The sequence below is a fragment of the Mytilus trossulus genome, chromosome 12, assembly GCF_036588685.1.
Source record: "Mytilus trossulus isolate FHL-02 chromosome 12, PNRI_Mtr1.1.1.hap1, whole genome shotgun sequence".
NCBI classification, from domain to species: Eukaryota; Metazoa; Mollusca; class Bivalvia; order Mytilida; family Mytilidae; genus Mytilus; species Mytilus trossulus.
Genome location: NC_086384.1, coordinates 41106205 through 41130607, shown reverse-complemented (window position 1 = coordinate 41130607; position 24403 = coordinate 41106205). Strand labels below are relative to the sequence as shown.

General features: G+C 31.5%; 1 protein-coding gene across 4 annotated transcripts in view; it reads right to left on the bottom strand.

Moving 5' to 3' along the window:
- The window catches only part of LOC134692094 (multiple epidermal growth factor-like domains protein 6), a 108525-nt gene that overhangs the window by 35193 nt on the left and 48929 nt on the right, over positions 1 to 24403 (bottom strand). For all 4 annotated transcript variants that reach the window (XM_063552480.1, XM_063552479.1, XM_063552481.1 and 1 more), the window contains exons 4-6: positions 9990 to 10094; positions 2408 to 2530; positions 1002 to 1124 (exon numbers count right to left, since the gene is read on the bottom strand). In XM_063552480.1, the coding sequence (XP_063408550.1) occupies positions 1002 to 1124; positions 2408 to 2530; positions 9990 to 10094 (351 nt within the window). The remainder of the gene's footprint in view (positions 1 to 1001; positions 1125 to 2407; positions 2531 to 9989; positions 10095 to 24403) is intronic.

Genomic DNA, 24403 nt, shown 5'->3' with positions numbered 1-24403 from the left:
CTAAATAAAAAATTAATGTAACGACACATTTTCGTAACCTATATTGTTTGATGTGAAGCTATAAAGAATTTGTTACTTAATTGAATGTAATAACACAGATAAAACATGTTATTTGTAATCGTGAGCCAATATGTATATCATATATTTCATGTTTATCTACACTTTTCACCCATTTAAAATATGTTTAATTAACCAATTTCATAATGACATTGACCAACTAACTATTCTTAATAGTACAAACAAATATTTTACATTATTCAATTAGCAGGTTCACGTTTTCTGGAATTAATTTCAAAAATTTATGTCGAGCTGTTCTACTTATAACTCATTTTCTCATATGTTTAATTTGTTTGAGATTAAATGCAGCTGTCATTTTTATTAACGAATTCTTACAGCAATGCAGACAAATAGTTTATTCTATTAATAGAAAGAAACGCAGCAGCAGTGACACTCCCGACAATATTTTCCAAATGTCGTCTACATTAAAATTACCAAATCTTCCAATAAACAGACTATGCAAAAAAGATTAGTTAATTGTACAACTTTCTATATAAACCAGTGAATTGCACAACTCTCAATATAAAGCAGTGAATTGGTATTGAAATTGGACATAAATAACGCATTTTAATATGCTAGCAAATTTCTTATCCTGTTCTACTTTCATGTGAAAGTTAAGTAAAATATCAAATATGCTTTAAGGGAAAACAAAAAGAAGTTGAAACCTATTGTTATAACAACAGTTTTTACTGAGGCACCACGTTAACATGTTTTTACATAACACAAATCGCCTTCGTCTTACAGTTATCATTTCATATCTACAAAATGTCAACATAAGAAATAACCAACACGTCCCTAATACAATATAGTTTATATATATGGTATATGTATTTTCCCATATGATACGAAGGTGTATTGTTCATTGTTACGAAATGGTGAATAAGGGCACGGATTAGTAGGTTTAGGAACAAAATCGTTAAAGTACGACTTAACCAGCTGCTTACCAATACATGTTCTGCCATCGGCATGCAGGCGATATCCGTCTGGACAAAGACAAATAAAGCCACCATGGCTGTTTTGACATTTGTGTTGACATCCGCCATTTTTCGTTGAACATTCATCAATATCTACAAAAATATTCAAGAATTTAAGAAATAAAAAAAATTAACATCAGAATATTTAATTGGCAACCCTTTTCAGACTACCTGTATTAAAAAACGGAAAGAAGATATGGTAAGATGAAAAAGACAGCTATCTACCAGATGACCAAAATGACGTTGAAAAAACAGCGCTTAATAAATTGCATGCTTCCTAATCTCTTTTCTGATAAAGAAGCAGAAGTAGTAGTAGAGGTTGACTCGACACCGGTGTCTTGTGGGGTTTGTGTTGTTAAAACTTTCAAACTTTAGTTTTATGAGATTGTTGGAAAGACTGTTGCTGTACATTCATCTTTGTGATTTAATCATGATGTAGCCTCGGTCTTTGGTTTTTTTTTTCTCCCCCTCCCCTTTCTTTTTTTACAAAGAACTGAGGTTGGACTTTTTTAATTCTCGGTCTATTTCTGAAATTTATTCTTACATACTTTTGAGTTTTTAAGCCTGTATGCTAACATTGCCTATGTGAAATTTCAATATTGTGTGTATGTACATTGAACGACAAATATATGTGACGTATAAAATTTTCTTCAGTCAGACACGCAAATCCATGAATGTCTTTGGAGATAAATGTTTTTATGTTCTGTTAAATAGTACCCCCGATGATGACTGTTGTACCCATATTTTGACTATTTTATTTATTGTGTCTGTTAATTAAACGCATCATTGTAAATATAACGGAATTTGATGGGACTGTCATCAAAGTGAATAGGTTAGCACTATAAAACCAGGTTTAATACACCATTTTCTACATTTGAAAATGCCTGTATCAAGTTAAGAATATGACAGTTCTTGTCCATTCGCCTTTTTGTGTTTTGTTATTTGATTTTGCCTTGTGATTATGGACTTTCTGATCTGATTTTCCTCTGAGTTCAGTATTTTTGTGATTTTACTTTTTGATACTAGTTTTATTTTTTGAAATTATTATTTCAATGATCAAACCTCAAGATTTGATGGGGTTCGAGTTGCTCAGTCTTTAGTTTCTATACGGACTTTTCATTGTTTATCGTTTATATTAGGGTGTTGTCGGTTTCATTTCATTACATATTAAATATGACATTATCTCTATGATATTCTCCGGCATTGTTTGGCAATTTTTACGGAGACTTTGTACTAATTGAAAAATTTTGGTTGAACTGGTTATAATTTAAACTGTATTTTATATTATTCTATCAAATATAACAATCACAGACAGATTACTTTATTCAAGTTTTTTATTGTTTCGGATTTTTGTATCATTATCGTGTCTTGCTTACCAACACATCTTTTATCATCTTCTGCCAACTGGAAACCTTCATGACAACCACAGTAAAATGAACCAATGGAATTGAAGCATTTATGTTCGCAGTTCCCGTTGTTTACTCGACATTCGTCAACATCTGAAATAAATCAACCGTGGACGCATTAAGTTAAATATATTGGTCTTTTTTTTGGGGGGGGGGGGATTAACAAATTTTGCTGCATATTCATAAATTCATTTTTATTCTTAAAAACATTTTTGTTTTACTCGCCAAACGTCAAATGTTGATTTTACTGTCGCCAAGCTAATTTTCTGGCGTCTAAATAGCGACTTTAAAATCAAAAAAATAAGTTTGCCAGGATAACATTTAGTTTTTTGGGTTGTTTTTTTCTGGTGCATTTGCTTAAATCATGCCTTGTTGAACGATATCTTTTTATAAACGGAAACATAAGTTTTGATTATGTATACTGTTAGAGCATACATCTTGCAATTTACCACCCTTTCCCCTTTTCCAATTAAGATAAGATTGAAAGTGTCTGCTCGTTACTAAGCAAATTCATAATGCATTGCATTTGTAACAATAAACAGAATAGGCATTAACATTTTATCATTCCAAAATCAAAACTCAAAAGAAGCATGATTTCATTGGATGAAACCGAACACCAGTAGCATAATTCACTTATAAAACGTACATCAACGATACCAGGTGTAAATGTATACTTTTAAGGATGACACCAAAGTTCATTTTCCGGTGTTTTTCAACAAAAAAATATAAACAAAAGCAAAACGTTGAAATTTCCCACCTAGACTGGATTATGTTTTTCAACACTTTTCTCGTTCAACGTCTCTAAGAATGTTATATAGATAAAGTTGACGTAATATCTGTACATGCACAAGATATATCTGTTCTTTCTATTTTGCCATGAAGTCAATCTCCTATATTATTTAACAATATGAATTTTGAAACCAGAGCATAAACAGAAGAGATTCAAAAATTATGTAAGACAAGATAAATTATAAATGTTGAAATACTTAAAGAATATTAATCATAGCAAATGATTTTATCGGTTAACGTTCTAGTTTTATGATGGATTGTGTTACTATATAATGAAAGCAATGATATAATTTATTCCAGTCAAAATTGTAATGAAGCAGAAACTATAGATAAAAGAACAATTATAGAAACTTTAATAGATGGAATAATGTTACTGTTGACATACTGTATGCATATGTCGAAATTGAGCGCAGAATTACTGACGAGTGACGTCCCCTAGCTTGATACCGATCAGATTTGAAACAGATTTATTAGTCTATAAGCATTAAGGAAAAGGTACGATAAGATATTTTAATTACAAACTGGAACCAGATGCTCCGCAGGGCGTAGCTTTATACGACCGCAGAGGTTGAACCCTGAACGGTTGGGGCAAGTATGGACACAACATTCAAGCTGGATTCCGCTCTAAATTTGGATTGTGATTAAATAGTTGACACAGCATAGGTTTCTGACACAGAATGAATGTATTCAAATGAACTTAAAATTTTTGTTTTCTCTTAGAGCAATTCACTATGCTGTTGAATATTAATCCTCTCAAAAAAATGTTTGAAGAAATTTTCTTTTTATTTATGAAATTTCAAATGAGAAAAATTGAACCCAATTTTTTAATCACATCCCCCTTTCCCTTATTCCAAAACTAATATCAATTAAAATATTCTAATGGAGTTTGCAACAATTACTACTCATTTAAATACATCATAAAATATTAAGATGTAAAAAAACTGCTTGTTATCACTGAATGGTAAAGATTATTTAAATTTATCAGTTGGTAGTAAAAAGTGAATATACATTGTATATTGTATATAACAAAGATTTAAGTTGATTCTGGACAAAGAAAGATAACTCCAATTAAAAAAAATTCTTGCAGATATTTCTTGCTTACTATACTGGACAAAGAAAGATAACTCTTAATTAAAAAAAAAATGCAATTTCACAATATTGTGAAATTAGATATTTCTTGCCATTGCACAATACTGTGCAATTGAAAAGACTTGCTATTGCACAATACTTAATATAATAATTTTAGATCCTGATTTGGACCAACTTGAAAACTGGGCCCATAATCAAAAATCTAAGTACATGTTTAGATTCAGCATATCAAAGAGGCCCAAGAATTTGATTTTTGTTAAAATCAAACTTAGTTTAATTTTGGACCCTTTGCACTTTAATTTAGACCAATTTTAAAACTGGACCAAAAATTAAGAATCTACATACACAGTTAGATTTGGCATATCAAAGAACCCCAATTATTCAATTTTTGATGAAATCAAACAATGTTTAATTTTGGACCTCGATGGCCAACTTGAAAACTGGGCCAATAATCAAAAATCTAAGTACATTTTTAGATTCAGCATATCAAAGAACCCCAAGGTTTCAATTTTTGTTAAAATCAAACTAAGTTTAATTTTGGACCCTTTGGACCTTAATGTAGACCAATTTGAAAACGGGACCAAAAATTAAGAACCTACATACACAGTTAGATTCGGCATTTTAAAGAACCCCAATTATTCAATTTTGATGAAATCAAACAAAGTTTAATTTTGGACCCTTTGGGCCTCTTTTTCCTTAACTGTTGGGACCAAAACTCCCAAAATCAATACCAACCTTCCTTTTGTGGTCATAAACATTGTGTTTAAATTTCATTGATTTCTATTTACTTTAACTAAAGTTATTGTGCGAAAACCAAGAATAATGCTTATTTGGGCCCTTTTTTGGCCCCTAATTCCTAAACTGTTGAAACCAAAACTCCCAAAATCAATCCCAACCTTTCTTTTGTGGTCATAAACCTTGTGTCAAAATTTCATAGATTTCTATTAACTTAAACTAAAGTTATAGTGCGAAAACCAAGAAAATGCTTATTTGGGCCCTTTTTGGCCCCTAATTCCTAAAATGTTGGGACCAAAACTCCCAAAATCAATACCAGCCTTCCTTTTATGGTCATAAACCTTGTGTTAAAATTTCATAGATTTCTATTCACTTTTACTAAGTTAGAGTGCGAAAACTATAAGTATTCGGACGACGACGACGACGACGACGACGATGACGCCAACGTGATAGCAATATACGACGAAATTTTTTTCAAAATTTGCGGTTGTATAAAAAGTATTATATTTTTTTCAAAAAACATTATAAATGTGTTTCCAAAGGTACTAGTCTCACAGTGACTTGTCTGGTATTCAAAGATTATTGATATCAAAATGTTTAGTTTTGAATCAGCCTTTAAAATTGCTGCATTGCAAGAAGAAAACGTCAAAAACAGTTTTTTAACCACAATTTTACGATTTTGTCATTTATACTATCAAAAATGCAAAGGGGTGTTTGATAAGAGCAATTTTATATATTCAGACTTTCATGTACTATCATGCAAACTAAAAGTACGAGAGAGTAAATGAGACATGTCTTTCAAATTCATGTGTGAATGCAATGAAGAAAAATGACGACAAAAATAACGAAATTAATTTAACATAAGACATTCATAATTATTTTTTACATGTTTAATCATATTAAACTATTTAAATTGAGTACACAAAAATGAAACAAAATGTGCTTTATTGTGATATACTGGCTATTAACTGTGAATAAGAATAAGTAACAAAGGTCTTTTCATCACAAATCTTGATTTATCTTTATGTGTAGAATTATTTAGCAAATGCGGCACCAATTTTACTGCTCCAGAAGATGTGCATTTCGATAGAAAATGTCTCATCGGGTGGTTATTATGAACGTGTGGCTATTTATCATCCGTATCAAAGACAATCGTAAACCCTATTTTACTAGACGCTAAGAAGAATGTTTTTCGTACTAGTTCACAAAGTAAAAGTCCACAAAAAGAGTTGCCACCCTCACCGACACATCATAATCACTCTCATTCGACCCGTTTTTGCGTTTTCCCCCTTATATCACGTACCTATACTGGGCCAATTAGAATGTCTTTAGCTTAACCTGGTCGGGTATCAAACCCACAACCTAAAGACATAGGAAACACCCTTGTTTTTTATTTGATTGGAAATAACAGCATAAATCTAACAAAATATTCACTTAATAAATCGGAGATTAGCCACTGTAATACATGTGTAAATGTAAATATCATCGTCAGTTTTTTTTTAATTGACGGTGGTTCCATTTTTGGGAATGATGATACACGGGTACACAAATTATATGAAGGCTGATTATTTCCTTAGTTTATCCCCATCCCGCAAGTGTGACATCCCCAATAAACAAATACAGTCCAGCATATTGATATTTAATAGAAATATATAGACAGCTTTTAAAGGTACCGTGTTAATCATAATCAAATGCTAAAAGGATTTCTTAGGGAACAAATACTAGACAGAAACGAAAGCTTTTCATTTGAGGATGAAATTTCAACGGTGTTTTCAAAAAGTGGTGTAAATACGCAGATCCATTACGTGATGAATATGTAGGTGTGTGCAAAATGTTATTATTTTCTAAATGTTTTATCCTTTCATTTGTATTTTAATTTAATGTCAAACTACTAAATATTTTAATGTTTATTGCAAAAGGCGTCTTTAAAATATCAGGTTATATAGGATTCTTCAGTTACAGTTACTCTTATGCAAAATATTCATCTATTTGTGAAGTGTTCATTTATATACAATTACAAGCTAATTTAGTGTATTACACGTCCTTACACTTATTATAATATTTTTAATCTACATTTAATCAAAGTTTCCATTTACATTACATAACTAAACTGTACAAAAGATAAACAAAATGAGAATAATAAAATATTCTTAAGAAAACAAAGTATGGATTAAATAGTTTAAATTATAATAAGACCGAAGAAACCTTAGGAAAAAAGTTAAACGTTCAAAGTGACCTGGTCTTTGGCGTTAGTGCCTGGAAATATCTAAGTTATATGCCCACATGCTGAATTTCGACGTTAACTATCAAAAATCAATCGATTTATTACTTTTGAACACCTATATACTACTATTACCTTTTTAGTATGTTTTTTTTTTATTTTATGTTTTCTTTTTTAAAACATCATCATGAGTGTAGCCGATACATGTGATGTGATAACAGAAGTGCTAAATTGATAAAATATAGGGCCAATAGCGGAACAAACCCTAGCTCATGAAAATAATGAATGGTTACGCTCCAGGATTATAACGTCCATTACGATCAAAATAATTTGCAGATTTGTAGTTAATTCATGTACGTTATGGGTTTTTGTTCTGACAGTTATCTTTAAACAGAACTGTACCCTTGTTTACAAGATTGTTTATGTTCATTACATTTTAAAGGGCCGTAGTGTATATCCGAATGTATAAATGAAAAAAGTAGGTATAACAGTGTATCCCTTTTCTTGATTAATTTTTATCAAAGAGCGATAACTGCCAAAAATTTGAAAAACCAGGGATGTATAAATATGTAAAAAGCCATATATGACGTAAAGGGACATAAAAAGAATAACCAAATAAGCTAAGTTCAACACTGGTTGGTGGAAGAGGAAAGCTGAGACTATCATACTTATCTATTATGTCCCAGATTACAGGAAAGAGCAAGTACAGTATACCTTCATCCCATGTGGTTGTTAAGAAGTATATCGACGATCAGACATTTGCTTTTTACAATATAAAAAATGTTACCTTAGAACCTTTTACTTGTCAAAACCCTGATCTCGTGTCGAGGTGGAAAAATTGTCAAATAGGTTCTCTAATTACAGCAAGACGATCTGACATGTTTACAATAACATTTATAGTTGATTAATGAAACAGAAGTGTGTGGGTCATAAATTAATTGTTGAGTTCAGTGACGTTAAAGTATTCGATATGAAAAATGTAAGATTTTCCTAATTTTGATTAAATAAAATACTTTGTGTGACAGGATGATGTGATTTTATCTCATTTAATGTCAAATTTATCATTTTATTGAAGCCTTAACGAGACCAAAAGGTGTTTTTGTTAGGATGATATATCATTATATATGGTGGTATCTATAACAAAAAAAAACGTACCCATGAAATAATAATCAAGATGCATAGACAATTGATCTCCTATGGATTACTATCAAAATGAAACGGCGTATTTTGGTGAAAGGGCGAACAACTTAAAATGCGTAAAGTTGGCCTTTACATGGACTTGGGGTAGTTTTTCCTAAAAATGATAAGAATAACAAACGTATATACAAAATTTAGTCCTGGTATCTATGATTAGTTTATTCTTAACCTTATTTTATAATATATGGGTGTAAGCGTATATTATGATAATTAGTTTCTTTATGACGGTTCGCCTCCAATCTCCTCCCCATTCTATGCCTGCTATTCCTACAGATAATCATAATCCAAGGCAGTCATTCAAAAGAAAAGTGAGATTGTACATTACGAAAGTACCAAAATTGTATCGTCCTCAGCAAGGCTTAAAACGATAGATGAATAAATATATGTAAATACAAAAAGGATTTTGAAAGAATTTGTTTCATAAGTGGTGTACACATTATACTAATGATATAGTGCAAATATATCACATGAAACATGAAATAATTGCCTATTACTTTTATAGAATAAAGATTTTCAAAGCATTAGTTTGGAAAATGGTTCTTATGTTTTGTAACGTTTAGCGAAATGATCGTTAATTGCCAGGATTACAAGTAGTAAAATGGGGCATTTGTATAAATTTATTTCATATGTGTATCATTATAAGAACGTTTAATAATCATTTGATATATATACCTCATGTTTATCTCACAACCCAACACAGCTTTTTTTTTAACACTTCTTATTTTTTGCAACGTTCAGCGAAATGATTATTAATAACCAGGATTACAAGTAGTTAAATGGGGCATTTGTATGAATTTATTTATAAGGTGTATTATTTTAAGAACATTTAATAATCATTTGATATAATAACCTTGTTTTGATTTTACTAATCAACCAAGCTTTTTGTAGATACTTCTTATGTTTTGCAACATTCAGCGATATCATCATTAATTGCCAGGATTACAAGAAGTTGAATAGGGCATTTGTATAAATTAATATCATGTGTGTATCATTTTAAGACTATTCAAGACTCATTTGATATATATTTACCTTGTGTCTATTTTACTAACCAATCTGGCTTTTTGTAGACAATTCATTTATTTTGCAACATTCAGCGAAATGATCATTTATTGCCTGGATTACGAGTAGTTAAATGAGCATTTGTATGAAAGGTATATTTACCATGTGTATAACTTTCTTACAATGCTGACATAATAAATTAATGAGTCAGTGTAGTAAAGACAGAACGTGGTTTCGTGAATAACTTCAACGATCACAGGGTGAAGATTTTTTTTTTTTTAAAGGAGGGAAGTATCTCGTTTGGTATTTACTAGGCTGATAGTGTAAATATTTCTCTCAGCTACATTAGTAAGTAAAGACCAACCATGGCAACAATTAAGCTTGTATTATCTTTATGGTTCAGTATAAAGTGTTAACCTTTTAACAGCGCAAATGCCTCTCCATATCGCGTATTTAAGAGCCTTTCGTGTTATTATAGAAGCCTATTGTCGTTGCCATATGGTTAGCTCAGAAAATACTTACCATGTTGACATCTTGTGCCTTCAAAGTTTGGTGTACATCTACATCTCTGATCATAACCACCATAACATGTACCACCATTGTAGCATGAGTTTGGATCACATTGCCCTGAAAACATAAACAAGACAATACTATTAATAGCAATGATGACAAACGTTTCCGTTCGAAAACTGGAAATAAATATTGTGAAATTAAATGATAATGTTTAGAAAAGATATGATGCTGTTCTATGTAGGGCACGATATAAATATGTATTAAGGCGCATTTACTCATGTGGAGTAGTTGGTAAAGTTTAACCCCGCAACCCTGTTTCTGTACAGCTATCGAATATTCAATATGCTACTTTAGTTAGTTTTCGCGTTTTAATGGTTCTACACTAGTCTTTTCTTGTGCCCTTTAATGCTTGCTGTTCTGTGTGAGCAAAGAATCCGTGTTCAAGACTGCGCTTGGACGACGATGGTTTACTTTTACAAGTTGTGACTTGGTGGTAGAGTTGTGTCATTATTGGCACACATGTCACATCTTCTTGGATCTAAAGTGTAGAAATAAACTCATCATAAATACCAGGACTAAATTTTGTATATACGCCAGGCGTGCGTTTCGTCTACAAAAGACTCATCAGTGACACTGGAATCCAAAAAAGTTTGAAATGCCAAATGAAGTACGAAGTGGAAGAAAAAAGATGGTTGCGATAGATTACACTCCAGAGTAATTAAATACCTTGCCATACTTTTGTAAAGGGAATGTTGAGTACACGTCAACCAGACAACTAACTACCCAGCGACACAAACAGACGGAAGATGCACAGAAGACAGACGTCAAATCATAACTCAAAAAAAAAGAAAAGTTTTTATTAGTTCCGAAACTAAAAAAGTTGTGATTAGATAAAAAGAGACATTTCAAATATCAAAATCCCCTAAATAAGAAAAGAAGCATTCAAACAATATGATAGAACAAAGCAATGATGGTCTTCTAACATGTGTATCTTGGGGCAGAAAAATACACAAAAGGCGGGGTGATATAATTTAGTTCAAAGATATCAACATTTCTCTTAGGAAGATACATCTATCTTTCCACTTCCACATGCCCTGCAGTGCAACAAAATACAAAACTATAAAAATGACACTTTTATTTCATGATTACTTTGAAATATAGAAATATTACATCACAATTTTGTAATATATTCAACCATTAAACTGTTGCACTTTAAGTGATGTCCCTGTTTATGGAAAAACAAGGTAGCTTTGTTGTATTATATTATCGCTATTTTGTGCATTTTTCCTTTGATCTTTTTTGTGATAACTTTTCATATAATGCTACTCGCTTGAGATGGAAAATTATCGCTAGAAACTAGGCAGGCACGTGGCGTTGCTAACGAAATTGACATGAAATTGACATGAAATTGACAACGTCGTCATAATTATAATAGCGATAAACAGATTAGCATTGGTCATCACAACGAAAATCTATAATTATCACAGGTGAATATAAAGATTTCTTGTTTCAGGTATTTTAGCTACATTACCCAAATCGTATAAAAATAAGACGATAGTATAAATCTGAATGTTTGTGTAACGTATATAATAAATCCAACTGCCAATTTTTAGGTACATGTGAACAACGTTTTGACAATTGGACAGACTCTAGTTTATGAATTTCCATTTCCCATATTCATAAGAGACGTTCATTCATATTTTATTTTATTTTATAGGTTTAAATTTCTGCTGTAAATGCAAATTGTCAGCTTGTGAAAACAATTATACAAAAAATAATATCTGACAAGGGAAGTATGTTATAACAAACAACTTTCTTGTTTATTTCTTAAATGAACAAGGTTTTGTGACATTAAAATGTTTAAAGTCAATTAAAATGTCTATTTTGACAATGCAACTGCATGTTTAACTTTTAAAATGACAATATACCTTCTATTTCACTCAAAGTTTATATATGCAAACATAAGGTAAAAGTAGGTTAACTGAATGCACTGCAAGATATATTTTAATTACAGCCCTTGGATGGTGTAAACTTCCCAAAAAAACGTGTATGGTGTAATGGTGTATGGCATATGATGTAATGGTGTAAGGTGTATGGTGCTATGGTGTATGGTGTAAGGGAAATGGTGTAATGGTGTTTGAGGAATGGTGTGATTGTGTAACGTGTGATCGGGAATGGTGTGAATGATGGTGTATGACATTTCATTGGTTGAATACGAAGTTATTTTGATTTTATTTTTTCGAATTGTAAACATAAACAATACTATTAATCTTAATATTTGAAATTTAATTGCATTATGGGTAATTTCGGGTCGTGTAGATAGAATGGGGAATGGTGTATGGTGTATTGGGTAAGGTTTATGGTGCAAAGGTGTAACGTGTATGGTGTAATGGTACACGGTGTATGGTGTAATGGTGTATGGTGTATGGTGTAAGTGGGAAGTTTACACCATCCAAGGACTGTATCAAAGTTTGCTTTGTATTAAGAAACGGATCTGTAGCGGAACAAGCATAGCAATAGCTACATGCTGAGGGTATAATAATGCATGGATTTCTAAGTAAAGCTACCAATTCAAGAAAGCCCAAATTTCTAAATAATTAAATATTTATAGAAGATGTTAGAATTTAATGAGGTTTTTTTACATTTGAAAAGAAATTAACAAATTAACAGCTGTGGTCTTTGCTGATAAGTTGTTTCATAATTCCACATTTCATTGTAAAACAGTACAACTTCTCAGTAAAACCTCTGCTATAACGCCTAATATTTCTACACCTTCTAAACATTTTTAATTGTGTACGAGATTGAAGCTTCAATCTATCGATCAAGACTGGTAATAATGAAACAGTTTTAATATGGTTAGATTATTAATTATATTTGAATTAGAATAATGTGTAAAGACATGTGTATAGGATTCGACTTTGTTACATTTCAATCATTCATGTAACGGCAATCCACTCAATATCGTCACCTGTAATTAAATACTTCAAACACCTTTGATCTCCTCGAGGTATTACCTAATACAACAAAGGTGAAGGTGTTACTTGACACATATATACATCAAGATTGTGACATATAGGTAACATAGACACACAACTGCACATATTTATATGTCAGGTTGTTATGCTCAGATTAGTATTTTAGCACGGTTTTGTTAGCTTTTTGTTGTCGTGTCAAAATGGATACTTTAGTTTAAATTATTATTTTATTGCTGTGACATGATTTTTCTTCTTTATTTACCTTTGCATGCTAGACTGTATGAAAATGTTTATGAGAGCTAGTATCATACTTAGGATACAATAGCTTAGGATTTCTCAAAAAAGGCATGCTTTATCTAATCCAAAGGAACTGTAAAACACTACATCACTACATCGAAAGGTATAGACCGAGGAACACGAACCTCTCCAAAAACAACAGATACCTATTTTAGGCACATAGAAGAATATCCTGCTCATATTGGGTTTCGATTCGCATTTAGGGTCGTTTACACAAGTTTAAAAATGCACGTCAGAACTGGGTATGTAAACCCTACTACAAAAACTCTGAAAACATGTGCAAATGACATGAAAATTAGAACTGGCTGTATCTCATAGGTCTAAACATGTCAAATCTACATGGCTATTTCTCAAATAAATATAAGCGTGGTTTATGAAGACGTTAGGAATACAAAATAGAGGCACTACTGTATAAGCTTTATCCACAAAATACTGTCATCTTTATAAATGAAAAAGAAGTAAAAGAATTTCCTGATTTGTCTCGTGTATTTGTTTTGTCGGTATTTTTGAACGAAATGTTCTACTAATTATTATCTGCTGAAATAATAGTACATACTCTAGCATCACTGAAGAAACATTTATTGTCGACATTGTATCGGCAATTCTGTTACATAACGCTACAATAATATTTTTGTTCAAATATTTTAGATTTGTAATGTTTACATTTAGCAATATTGGCGTGAAATGTTTGAAAGATGTGCTAAAAACATGCATGTATCAACAATTTGAAGGCATGTTCATACAATACAAAAGATGTATACCACATCTTTTTTCCTATGTCTACAACATGCAATTTAAAGACTGCTGAGTAAAAATAATCCTATGATTCATTGCCTTTTTTGCACCTATACACTATGTATACCAGAAAAAAATTCTAAAATTAGAAGAAAAAAAATGGACAGCTTTATGTTGATTGCATGTATGTGAAATTACGAATAATCAACGTTAGAGAGTGGGTACATAAAATGTGCAATAAAGACATAACAATTGATACTTCACAGCCGCTTTAGCCAATAAACGCATGTGTTTGCTCTTTTGCAGATGGAAACAAATCTTAGTTTACAGTTTTAGATTTCAAAGAGAATGTCAATTGCAACATTAAAACATATGATTCAGTATGCGTTCATGACTATGAAATTTGAAAAGAAGTAAAAAGTCATCTTAATTAGAAGGTAGTGCCAAGAGCTTGAAATTGTTTACCAAAAACTAAACACAATTGACACATCTATGTTTTCTGATATACGGTTCATCAGATGTAAATTACTGCACTAAATCGAGGAGAAAAAGATAGCAGCGAAATAGCTTAAGCAATCTAAAACAAGTTAAACCATTCTAAATAGGTACGTACGGAGTGTTTTGCAGTAGAATATGATGATAATAAGTCAACAATAATCAATTGTATATGTTTTTTTATCCATACTGTAATTTTATTCCTTATATTCCGTATTTATTATCTTCTCTTATCCGGAATATATTCGCAGTTCTACTTCACCTTATGACGAACAGAATCTAGTTTTATTCGAGCTTCAGGTGGCACGGTAGTATTTGCTTTCCAGAATTTAGGTTGCTCTTTTGTGTACCCTACTTACGTAAATGTATCTAAACAGTGTGATTGGACAAAAAATACAGTATCAACTGAACATACTTTCCCAAACTGAGTGATGAATCAGGTGTAGAAAAATATGAAATAATTTTACATACAGATGAAAATGAATGTTTGAGAATTTTTTTAAATTTTGTATTCACTGCACCATAAAAGACTTAAAAGTACTAGTGGCCTTAGGTTTTTAAAAATAGCAAAAAAAGGTAAACGGTCATGATACATATTCAAATTCTTTTCTTAATAATAAAATAAAAATACTTCAGTTAACTGTGAATGTTGAATTTTTTGCAGTGTTAGAAAGTGATGAAAATTCTAAAAAGGCTATCATTATCCCATGTGGGCCAGGAAATACTACCTTGCCACCTTCACTGATGAGTCTTTTGTAGGCATAACGCGTGCCTGAAGAGCAAATGTATGCGCCTGGTATCTTGGATGAGTTTTTTTTTTTTTTGTATATATAAATGTATAAAACGGAAAGCTCCTAAACAAATGGCGAAATCAAAAGCTCAAACACGATTACAACTGCCATATTCCTGGCTTGGTATTGGCATTTTCTTATGATTAGTTAAACCTGGTTGTATAGCTATTAAACCGTTCACCAGTCGCATTTAGTTCACTTATATATGTTCAACGATGTCAGGACCAAAGCAAACAGACATAATAGGAAAAATGTGAACAAAAATGGGGGTGCAGCAGTAAACATTGTGTTATCATTTTCATCACTATGAAAACAAGCAAATATGTTAACAAAGATAGCAAAAGGCATATAGACAATGCACTTTAAGGGCATACGATACAGTTTTGATCCCGTATTTACATTTTGATAAAAAAAAATCCAAAATATGTTATAAAAAATATACTTTCATGTGCTACTTTTTGGGTAAAATGAGGTCGAAATTTTGTATAATTGCTCAAAATTCGGATTTGCAGTCGTATTTTCCCTTTCGAAAGAAAAACAAAACTGTTTTGTTTAAAAAGATAAACGCAAACTATGTTTTGTTAAAGAATTTGTAATTTCTGTATTTTATAAGTATTCTAAATATTAATACATTTTCTATTCAGAAATAACTCATATTTATTAAAAGTTCATGATAGTAGAAAACTAGTTAAGTACATTTACCAATTAAAAAATTTGCACTATTTACGTTTCATGAAAATTGGCACACATAATCTTCTCGCGTAATCAAACCAAATGGCATTTTAAAAAATAGGGGTCCATGAACTCGTTTTCAAGTTAGATAAGTTTGAATGATAAATATCAGTCGAAAACTTAATCTTTTCCTGATAAGTCATAGTTTGACGTCGCAAAAATGACAATTAACGTTAGCAACGTCATTACCTTCCCTTACTGTATCGTATGCCCTTAAAACAAAAACGAAAGACAAGAATACACAAATTTTCCATAACGCAATAACGAGATGTATAAGTACTAAGCCACGTCAAATAAGAATCGTACTCTCAATAAGGAGATCTTATATCTGTGTTGGTGTTTCGTAGTTAATGTTTATATTCATTAGATTTTGCTTAGGAAAACTACATTTGATTTAAGAACATATAGTCTCCTACTTGATTAGAAATACCGGCTATAAAATTGTCCTGAAACTCTGGTTCAATTAAATTAAGAGATTGTTTATAGATCTGAGGTATTATGCGTGCTACAGTGACATTACGGATCATTTGAAAGACAAAAACATTTTTATAGTGATATGGTATTTAGACGAATTGCCAAGCATCTTCGTTTTAATAACGAGGATAATTTTCACTAACTAAATCAAGGATAATAGCCAAAAGATGCTAACGAAATCAATTATTCTGACGTTTGTCATCTGTGTTTTCATAATTATACTAGAATTAATATTCGAAAAAAGCTGAAGGAAGCATAAATATCGATGCACATTGCCAATAATGATACCACAAACAATAGTCAACCACTCAAAACCGCCATAACTCTTAACAGAAAACGAGTTATCCAATAACTAAAGGTAGTGGTGAGGTAACGGATAAGAAATTAGAATTCTTTCAGAACACGCCGTGAATTATAATATTTATCTGTTTGAGATATATTTAAGTTCAATTTTAATATTTGAAAAACTAAACTAACGAGAATTAATAGGTTTATAGCAGTTGCCAATAAGCTGCAATTGTAATAAGTATCTTCTTTCTGGACGTTAGAGCCCATGTTATAAGAGAAACTTCCTAATCCAATGTTAAATAAAGGCAACAGTAGTATACCGCTGTTCAAATCTCATAAATCCATGGACAAAAAACAAAATCGGGGCAACAAACCAAAAATGAGGGAAACGCATTAAATATAAGACGAGAACAACGACACAACACCGAAACGCAACAGCACACAGAAACGGACCAAGTGTAAGTGTTAAAATCTAACGATCTTAAATATGATCTAACGATGCATAAAGAAATGAGGATTTTTCATGACGCGACTAGAAGACAACTTTTAAAGATTGTAATCATGGTACCTTTGAAAACTATGGATTTTAAATTTTAGTTTCTTGTGTATAATTCGGAGTTTAGTATGACGTCCATTATCACTGTACTATTATGCATATTTTAGGGGCCAACTGAAGGACACATACGGGTGCGGGAATTCTCGCTACATTGAAGACCCATTGGTTGCCTTCGGCTGTTGTCTGCTGTATGGTCGGGTGGTTGTCGCTTTGACATATTCACCCATTTCCTTTCTCAATTTAATAACGTCATCTTTTTTAACAAGTGTAACGGGTACTGAACTTTAAAAGATATGTGTTTGTTCTATGCACAACTCTATACTTATTCCATCAGCATGCAATCGTACATAATGTAATGTGTTACAACTCTAGACGAAGCCAATGAGAAAATAATTATATTTCTATAAAACATAGATTGCCATGTGGTCTAAGGCGCTATGCATGATGCAACAAAGCATTTGTTAAATCCTCTTGATAGAAGGGCATAATTGGACTAGGTGAGCCAAATGGACATAGGGGCCTTATGGCTATAGGAAATGAATTTGTTATCTTTGGATATTTATGAGTATAAGTAACGAAGTTTCAATAAGCAAGTCATACATTTTATAAACTTTATAAACGCAGGTGTTGATAGTTATACAAAATACTTATCAAAATTTAAATTTTACATGCCAGTGAGGTAGAAAATTGAATTTTACGCGTATTACAAAGAACAAATACACCAATGCATATTTAACTCAGTGCTTAACATATTTAAAGGGAAATATATAAAAACTGACATGTTAAATAAATATGAATGAAAACAGATACACTTTTAGCATGATTCAAGACGACCTGTCTTATCCATAACATAATATGATATTAGGTTAACCTGTTTTAATATAGTGGCGCGTTGTGACACCTGTCATTCATGGTTGAATTGTACAATTAATTCTTATTAGATTTCAAAAGATAACGCCATTAATGCATAAATGATACGTTCGATACAGTCTTTTTGTAAACGAATATGACAGTCTGTTAGAAATCGAGAGTTTAAAAAAATACAGAGTCATAGTACATAATAAAATGAAATGTGTATATTTTTATCAATTGAGATCATTTAATGGAAATATAAATTTTAAAAGTCATAGTGAATACGAAATAAATGCTTACATTTCTAAATTTTTTTTTACAATTGAGGACCATGAGAGGAAAAATATTAAAAAGTCCTAGTGCATAAGAGATTATTAATAATTAATATATTTCTTACTGAGGATTTTTTAGAATTAAAATTTAAAAGTCGCGGTGTATGAGAAATAAACTGTTTGTATTTTGAATTGAAGAACATCTTAGGTGAATCGCTCCCGTTGGTTGATCGATTATTGTTGATGTTTTGTTTTACGCCACATTTCATCCGCCACTTTTGGTCTATTTAGTGGTGGTCAGTTTTTATTGGTGGAGGAAGTTGGATTGGCCGGAGTGCCCGGCGAAAACCACCGACCTTCGATAGGAAGACTGCCAAGCCTAGTATATGAAGATCGGAGTCGAGTGCACCCACTGGAGCGGGGTTTCAATGCAATTTACATTATAGTCGTAGAACATCTTAGACCACTGATGTCTCTCGCTCTCGATAATAACAAAATATTATTAAAATGAAATATGTGTATACTAGATTCATGCTAATAAATGTCTTGATTAAAATTTGCAGCTTTTTCATTAATGTGATTACCTTAGCCGTATTTGTCACAACTTTTTGTAATTTTAGATCCTCAATGCTCTTCAACTTTGTACTTGTTTGGCTTTATAAATATTTTGATATGAGCGTCACTGATGAGTCTTATGTAGACGAAACGCGCGTCTGGTGTACTAAATTATAATCCTGGCACCTTTGATAACTATTGTGTTCAAATTAAAGATGTGAAATATGCAATCGAGAAAAAAAAATCATTAGTTGATTAATAACTTAAATTGTTTGTAATTTTGCATGAATTTTAATGCAACAAAAGTATGCGTCGGTGCAATTTTTGTTAAATATAACTCATTCAACTTTTTCTATTCACATGATGATTTTATTTTTGGTTTGGAACTGTATAATGTGTAAGTTGGTAGTTTCTTCATGTTTGACAATACTTAGAACTTCTGTATACAAACATTCACGAAATATTGAATTTTTCGAGTGGGTCTTAATTATTCTTTGCATGATATCGTGATATTGTGTCCAACACTTGATGCTTCACGGTGAGAAGCTATGGCTTTCATCAATATTCTCGCCATCTTGAAAACAACAAATATCGGTTCTGATTGGTTGCCTAATAAGAATAAAATGTACAATTGGGAACATGTTGCAGACAGGAAAAGATTTAAAAAACGGACAATAAGGAGGGAAATTACAGTTCCTTATCGTCAGACATTGCTAATTGACTGTACATTTATTATTTTACAAGAAACTCATCTTTAAAACGAAATGCACACTTTATGATTACGGTTCTAGTCCGTTATTATGTTATATATTCAAGATAATAAAATAGCTTTCTATCAGGATTTTTTGCTAGATAAATAAGAGAACATGGTTTCGGAATGATTCCTAAAGAAATAATTGAGGAAAGATAAACCCCGCAGACTTTAAAGTTATTGTGGTAAAATAAGCATTTGCAATTTTAAAAGTTATATTTACGACTTTTATCAGTTTAAACAATTTATGAACATATTAGTAAAGGTTTCTAAAACCGCTTACGTTATGACGGTCTAATAGAAAGAATTCGCTAGATAGCTTCATAATGGCCGATTTTAAACTATAAAAATTAACTAATGTCGCGCCAGTTAAACCTCGTACCGCCGATTAAGATGATATGATAAATCGTACGTTACACTCCACTATAGAAAATTATTGATTTAAATGTTTTTTCGGTTATTATCTGTCCCATGTTTTACATAAAAACTATATAGAATTTTGTAATGATAATGATAATTACCATATTGTCCATGGCTTGATTATAGTTATTTTACAAAAACTGGATTGAAAAACATAATCTATTTGGACAGTTTTATATATCAAAGACAAAATGTATTTAGTTCAAGTTTTGAGGTAAATGAGTGTCTGTAACATGCGGTTTAAATCAACGACCAAGGCCAATACAATGTTTGTATCGAAAGTATATCTTTTTTTTCGGAATAGTTCATATAATTTTCAACACAATTTTTACAAAAATTAAGTCCCAATTTCCCCTTTAAATATTTCACACTCAAGGACAAAAGATATTTTAAAACGTAATGAAATTTGAGATCATGAAGATCGTGTACTATTTGCCACTGGACTTTATCATGACCCGATGATTTGCTTTTAGTACAATATCGGTAAGATCTCAAAGATTCAATTGTAATATCTCATTGCAAATTATTTATGGAAAAAAAGTCTGTACCCTATTTTAAATAAACAGACTCTTGGATATTGAGCGCTTTTTCTTTCCTTTTGAGGCTATTCATTAAATTGTTTAAAACAATTATTTTTTTAAGTCAGTTCCTTATTACAAGTAAAAAACAAAAAGTTTACAGTAGTTTTCCTCTTGAAGCTTTTTAATAAATTCCTTTCATAAAGATTAAAAAAGTCAGTTTCTTTTTTCAAATAAACAAAAATTAGATATTGGACCTATTTTCTATTCTTTTTGAAGATATCTAATAAATTGCTTTCATACAGCCTACAAAAAAGTCAAATAAACAGAAACTTAAATATTGAGCGCATTTTTTCTCCTTTTGAAGCTATTTGATAAATTGCTTTCATGAAATTCAATATGTTGATTTTTTAATATTATCTGTATAATTCACCTGCACAAATCCATATTCTTGGTGCTAAGACATTGTTATTAATTTTTGAGTGACAAATAGGTTCGCCAGAATGTTAATTATTTGTTTTGTGCTGTATTGTGACTTTTACAATATCTCTTTCGGTCCAACAAACAACAGAATTTCTGCATATTCTTTTGTACTGTTATGCTAACTATAACAATACCTCCATTGGTTCAACAAACTGCAGAATTTTCACATATTGAAAAACTATACAATTAGATAAAAATAACACTTCATTAATTTCGTGCGTACAAGGCATTTTATTTTTTTTCCTTCATCAGGAAAACCATAAACCCAAGCGTTGGAAGCCACAGATCTATGAATCAAAAGAAAAACACGTAAAAAGGGAATTTTCTAAAAGAGACATAAAAATAGTACAATTCGTATAAGGTTAATTTTTTGGTCAAATCGGTTAAGGGAGCTACCATTTGATTTTTATGGGGGGCTAGGATGAAATTTGAAAAAAATAGGCAGGACAGGAGTTTTGAGTAAAAAAAAGGCTGGATGAGACACTTGCAAAAAAAAAAGTCAGGATGACAATTTCTGTAAAAAAAGTCAGGATAAACTAAAAAAAAAAAGGCAAGACCGGATAGAGTGCAAAATAAAAAGGCAGGACAGAGATTACAACTAAAAAAAAAGGCAGGACAAAATTTTTCATCCTAGCCCCCCCCCCCCCCCCCCCCCCCCCCATAAAAATCAAATGGTAGCTCCCTAAGTCAAACTACAAGTTGCAAACGGAAATTGAATAAAGGACATGTCATTATTAATAGGTTGGAAACTTTTATTTGTCTTATGAATGGAATTCAAAAAAAGAAAGTATATTTATTTTTCGTATTAAGTGTTTGCAATGTGTGTATGCAGCTAATGAATGGGATTGCTAAAAACAAAGTATATGTAATTGGTCGGAAAAGTCGTGAGTCTCAAATTACACTGCGTTAACAAATACAATTGAAAGTAAATCAAAGATTGGCATAATCTAAAGAATAATCTTTGCCACCTGTCTCAAAGACAAGACAACGAGACGTTATAGTCATTTACAGACAATAATTCATTCATAATATGGATCTCACTAAAAAAACTGTGACAGAAGAAACTTTTCATCGACCTTGCATTTTTTCTAGAGGTTATTGGTCTGTAAACTGGGCCTATTAACTCACAACCTGCATGTCAATTCAAATGAAAAATAACAGTAAAGTCCACGCACCATAATTAGCACATGAATAAGGGACACAAAAGTCTATCACTTATTAATCATTCAAACATTACAACAACTCTTCCAACTAATATTTGACACCAGTATAATTCCAACCATATGGAGAAAAGCCATCATATGTCCAATCTTGAAGGACCCGTTATCAGATCTCCGAGTACCAATGAACTACAGAGGTATAAGTCTATTGTCGTGCACTAGAAAATTGTATAGTTCTTTTATTAATCAACGACTCGTCAGTCACCTTGATAATAATGATATTCTTGCCGACAAAAAAAATGGGTTTAAAAAAACAGATCGTGTGAAGACTATATATTTACTTTAAATAGTGTTATAAGAAATAAGAAATCAGTATTTGTGGCATTCATCGATCGTAAGAAATGTTTTGATTTTATTGACAGGGATATGATGTTATAGAAACTTTTGTCTGAAAAAAATTGATGGGAAGTTATACAACTCTGTCAAAAGTAAATACCAAAGTTATGAGTCCTGTGTTCGTATAAACGGTAAACTAACATCGTGGTTCTGCTGTAAAACTGGTGTAAAACAGGGAGATAATTTATCTCCGACATTGTTCTCCATATTCATAAACGATCTTGTACAAGAAATTAGTGACCTTAATCTTGGGGTAGACTTACTTGAAACGAAGTTATCATTATTATTGTATGCGGATGATATAGCGTTAGTTGCAAAGTCGGCTGAGGATCTTCAGTGTATGCTGAATACACTTCACAATGGTGTAAACGTTGGAGGGTGTTAATCAATACAGATAAATCTAAGTGTATTCATTTCAGAAAACCAAGAACCAAAGAAACTGATTTCGAATTTACAATTGGTAAAAACAAATTGGAGAAGGTTGAAAATTACAAATATTTAGGGATAACATTCAGTCATAACGGAAACTTCAAAACCAATGTCGAAAATTTGTCGAAAGGCGGTGGAAGAGCACTAGGGACAATCGTATCTAAAATTCACAACAGTAAAGACTTCGAATTTAATGCCTACGAAAACTGTATTACTCGTGTGTAGTTCCAATCTTAGATTACGCCTCAAGTATCTGGGGATACCGAAAATTTCAAACAATAGACAATATTCAAAACCGTACAATACGATATTTCCTTGGTGTTCACCGTTTTGCGCCTACTCTCGCCTTACATGGTGATGTTGGATGGATCTCTAGCCAGTTTCACAGATGGACAAACATGGTGAGGTATTGGAACAGACTAGTCAAGTTTGAAGATGATCGCATAACGAAGATCGCTTTTAATGCAGACTATAACCGTTGCATCGGCAATTGGTGTAGCGAATTGAGTGACATTTTCTGTAAACTTAATTTAGAACATTATTTTGATTCAAAAACAGCTGTTAATTTGAAAACTGTAGAAATGAACATTCAGCGACTTTATTCAAACATATGGAATGACGATATACAACAAGTACCAAAACTTCGTACCTATGTAACTTTCAAATCTGCCTTTAATCAGGAACAGTATGTAAAACTAAATTTAACCAAAGTCGAACGTTTGCATTTAGCACAATTCAGGTGTGGAATATTACCTCTGAGGATAGAAACAGGACGATAAATAGGTGAAAGACCAGAAGAAAGACTTTGCAAATTTTGCACTGCAGACGTGTTAGAAACTGAAACTCATTTTTTACTAGACTGTACATTCTATTCTGATATACGAGAACATGTTTTTGGTGAACTTTTGTTAACTACTTCCTTTATTTCTATGAACATTAATGAAAAACTTATTTTTTAAATATTAGCCATACTCGAAAACTAGCCAAATACATTGTACAGGCATATTCTAAAAGACGAAATTTTGTTTACAAATAGCTTAATATCTATATATTTTTATTTTTAAATTAATCAAAGGTTAACTTTCGTCAACAAAAGATAAATTTATGAATAATTTGTTATTTTGAAGGACGTGATATATTGTTTTAAAATTACTTAATTTCATTTGAGGTGACTTATAGGTCCATTGGGCCGGGTGTATTAATATTTATTATATATTGTAAATGGATCATCTGTACATATTTAC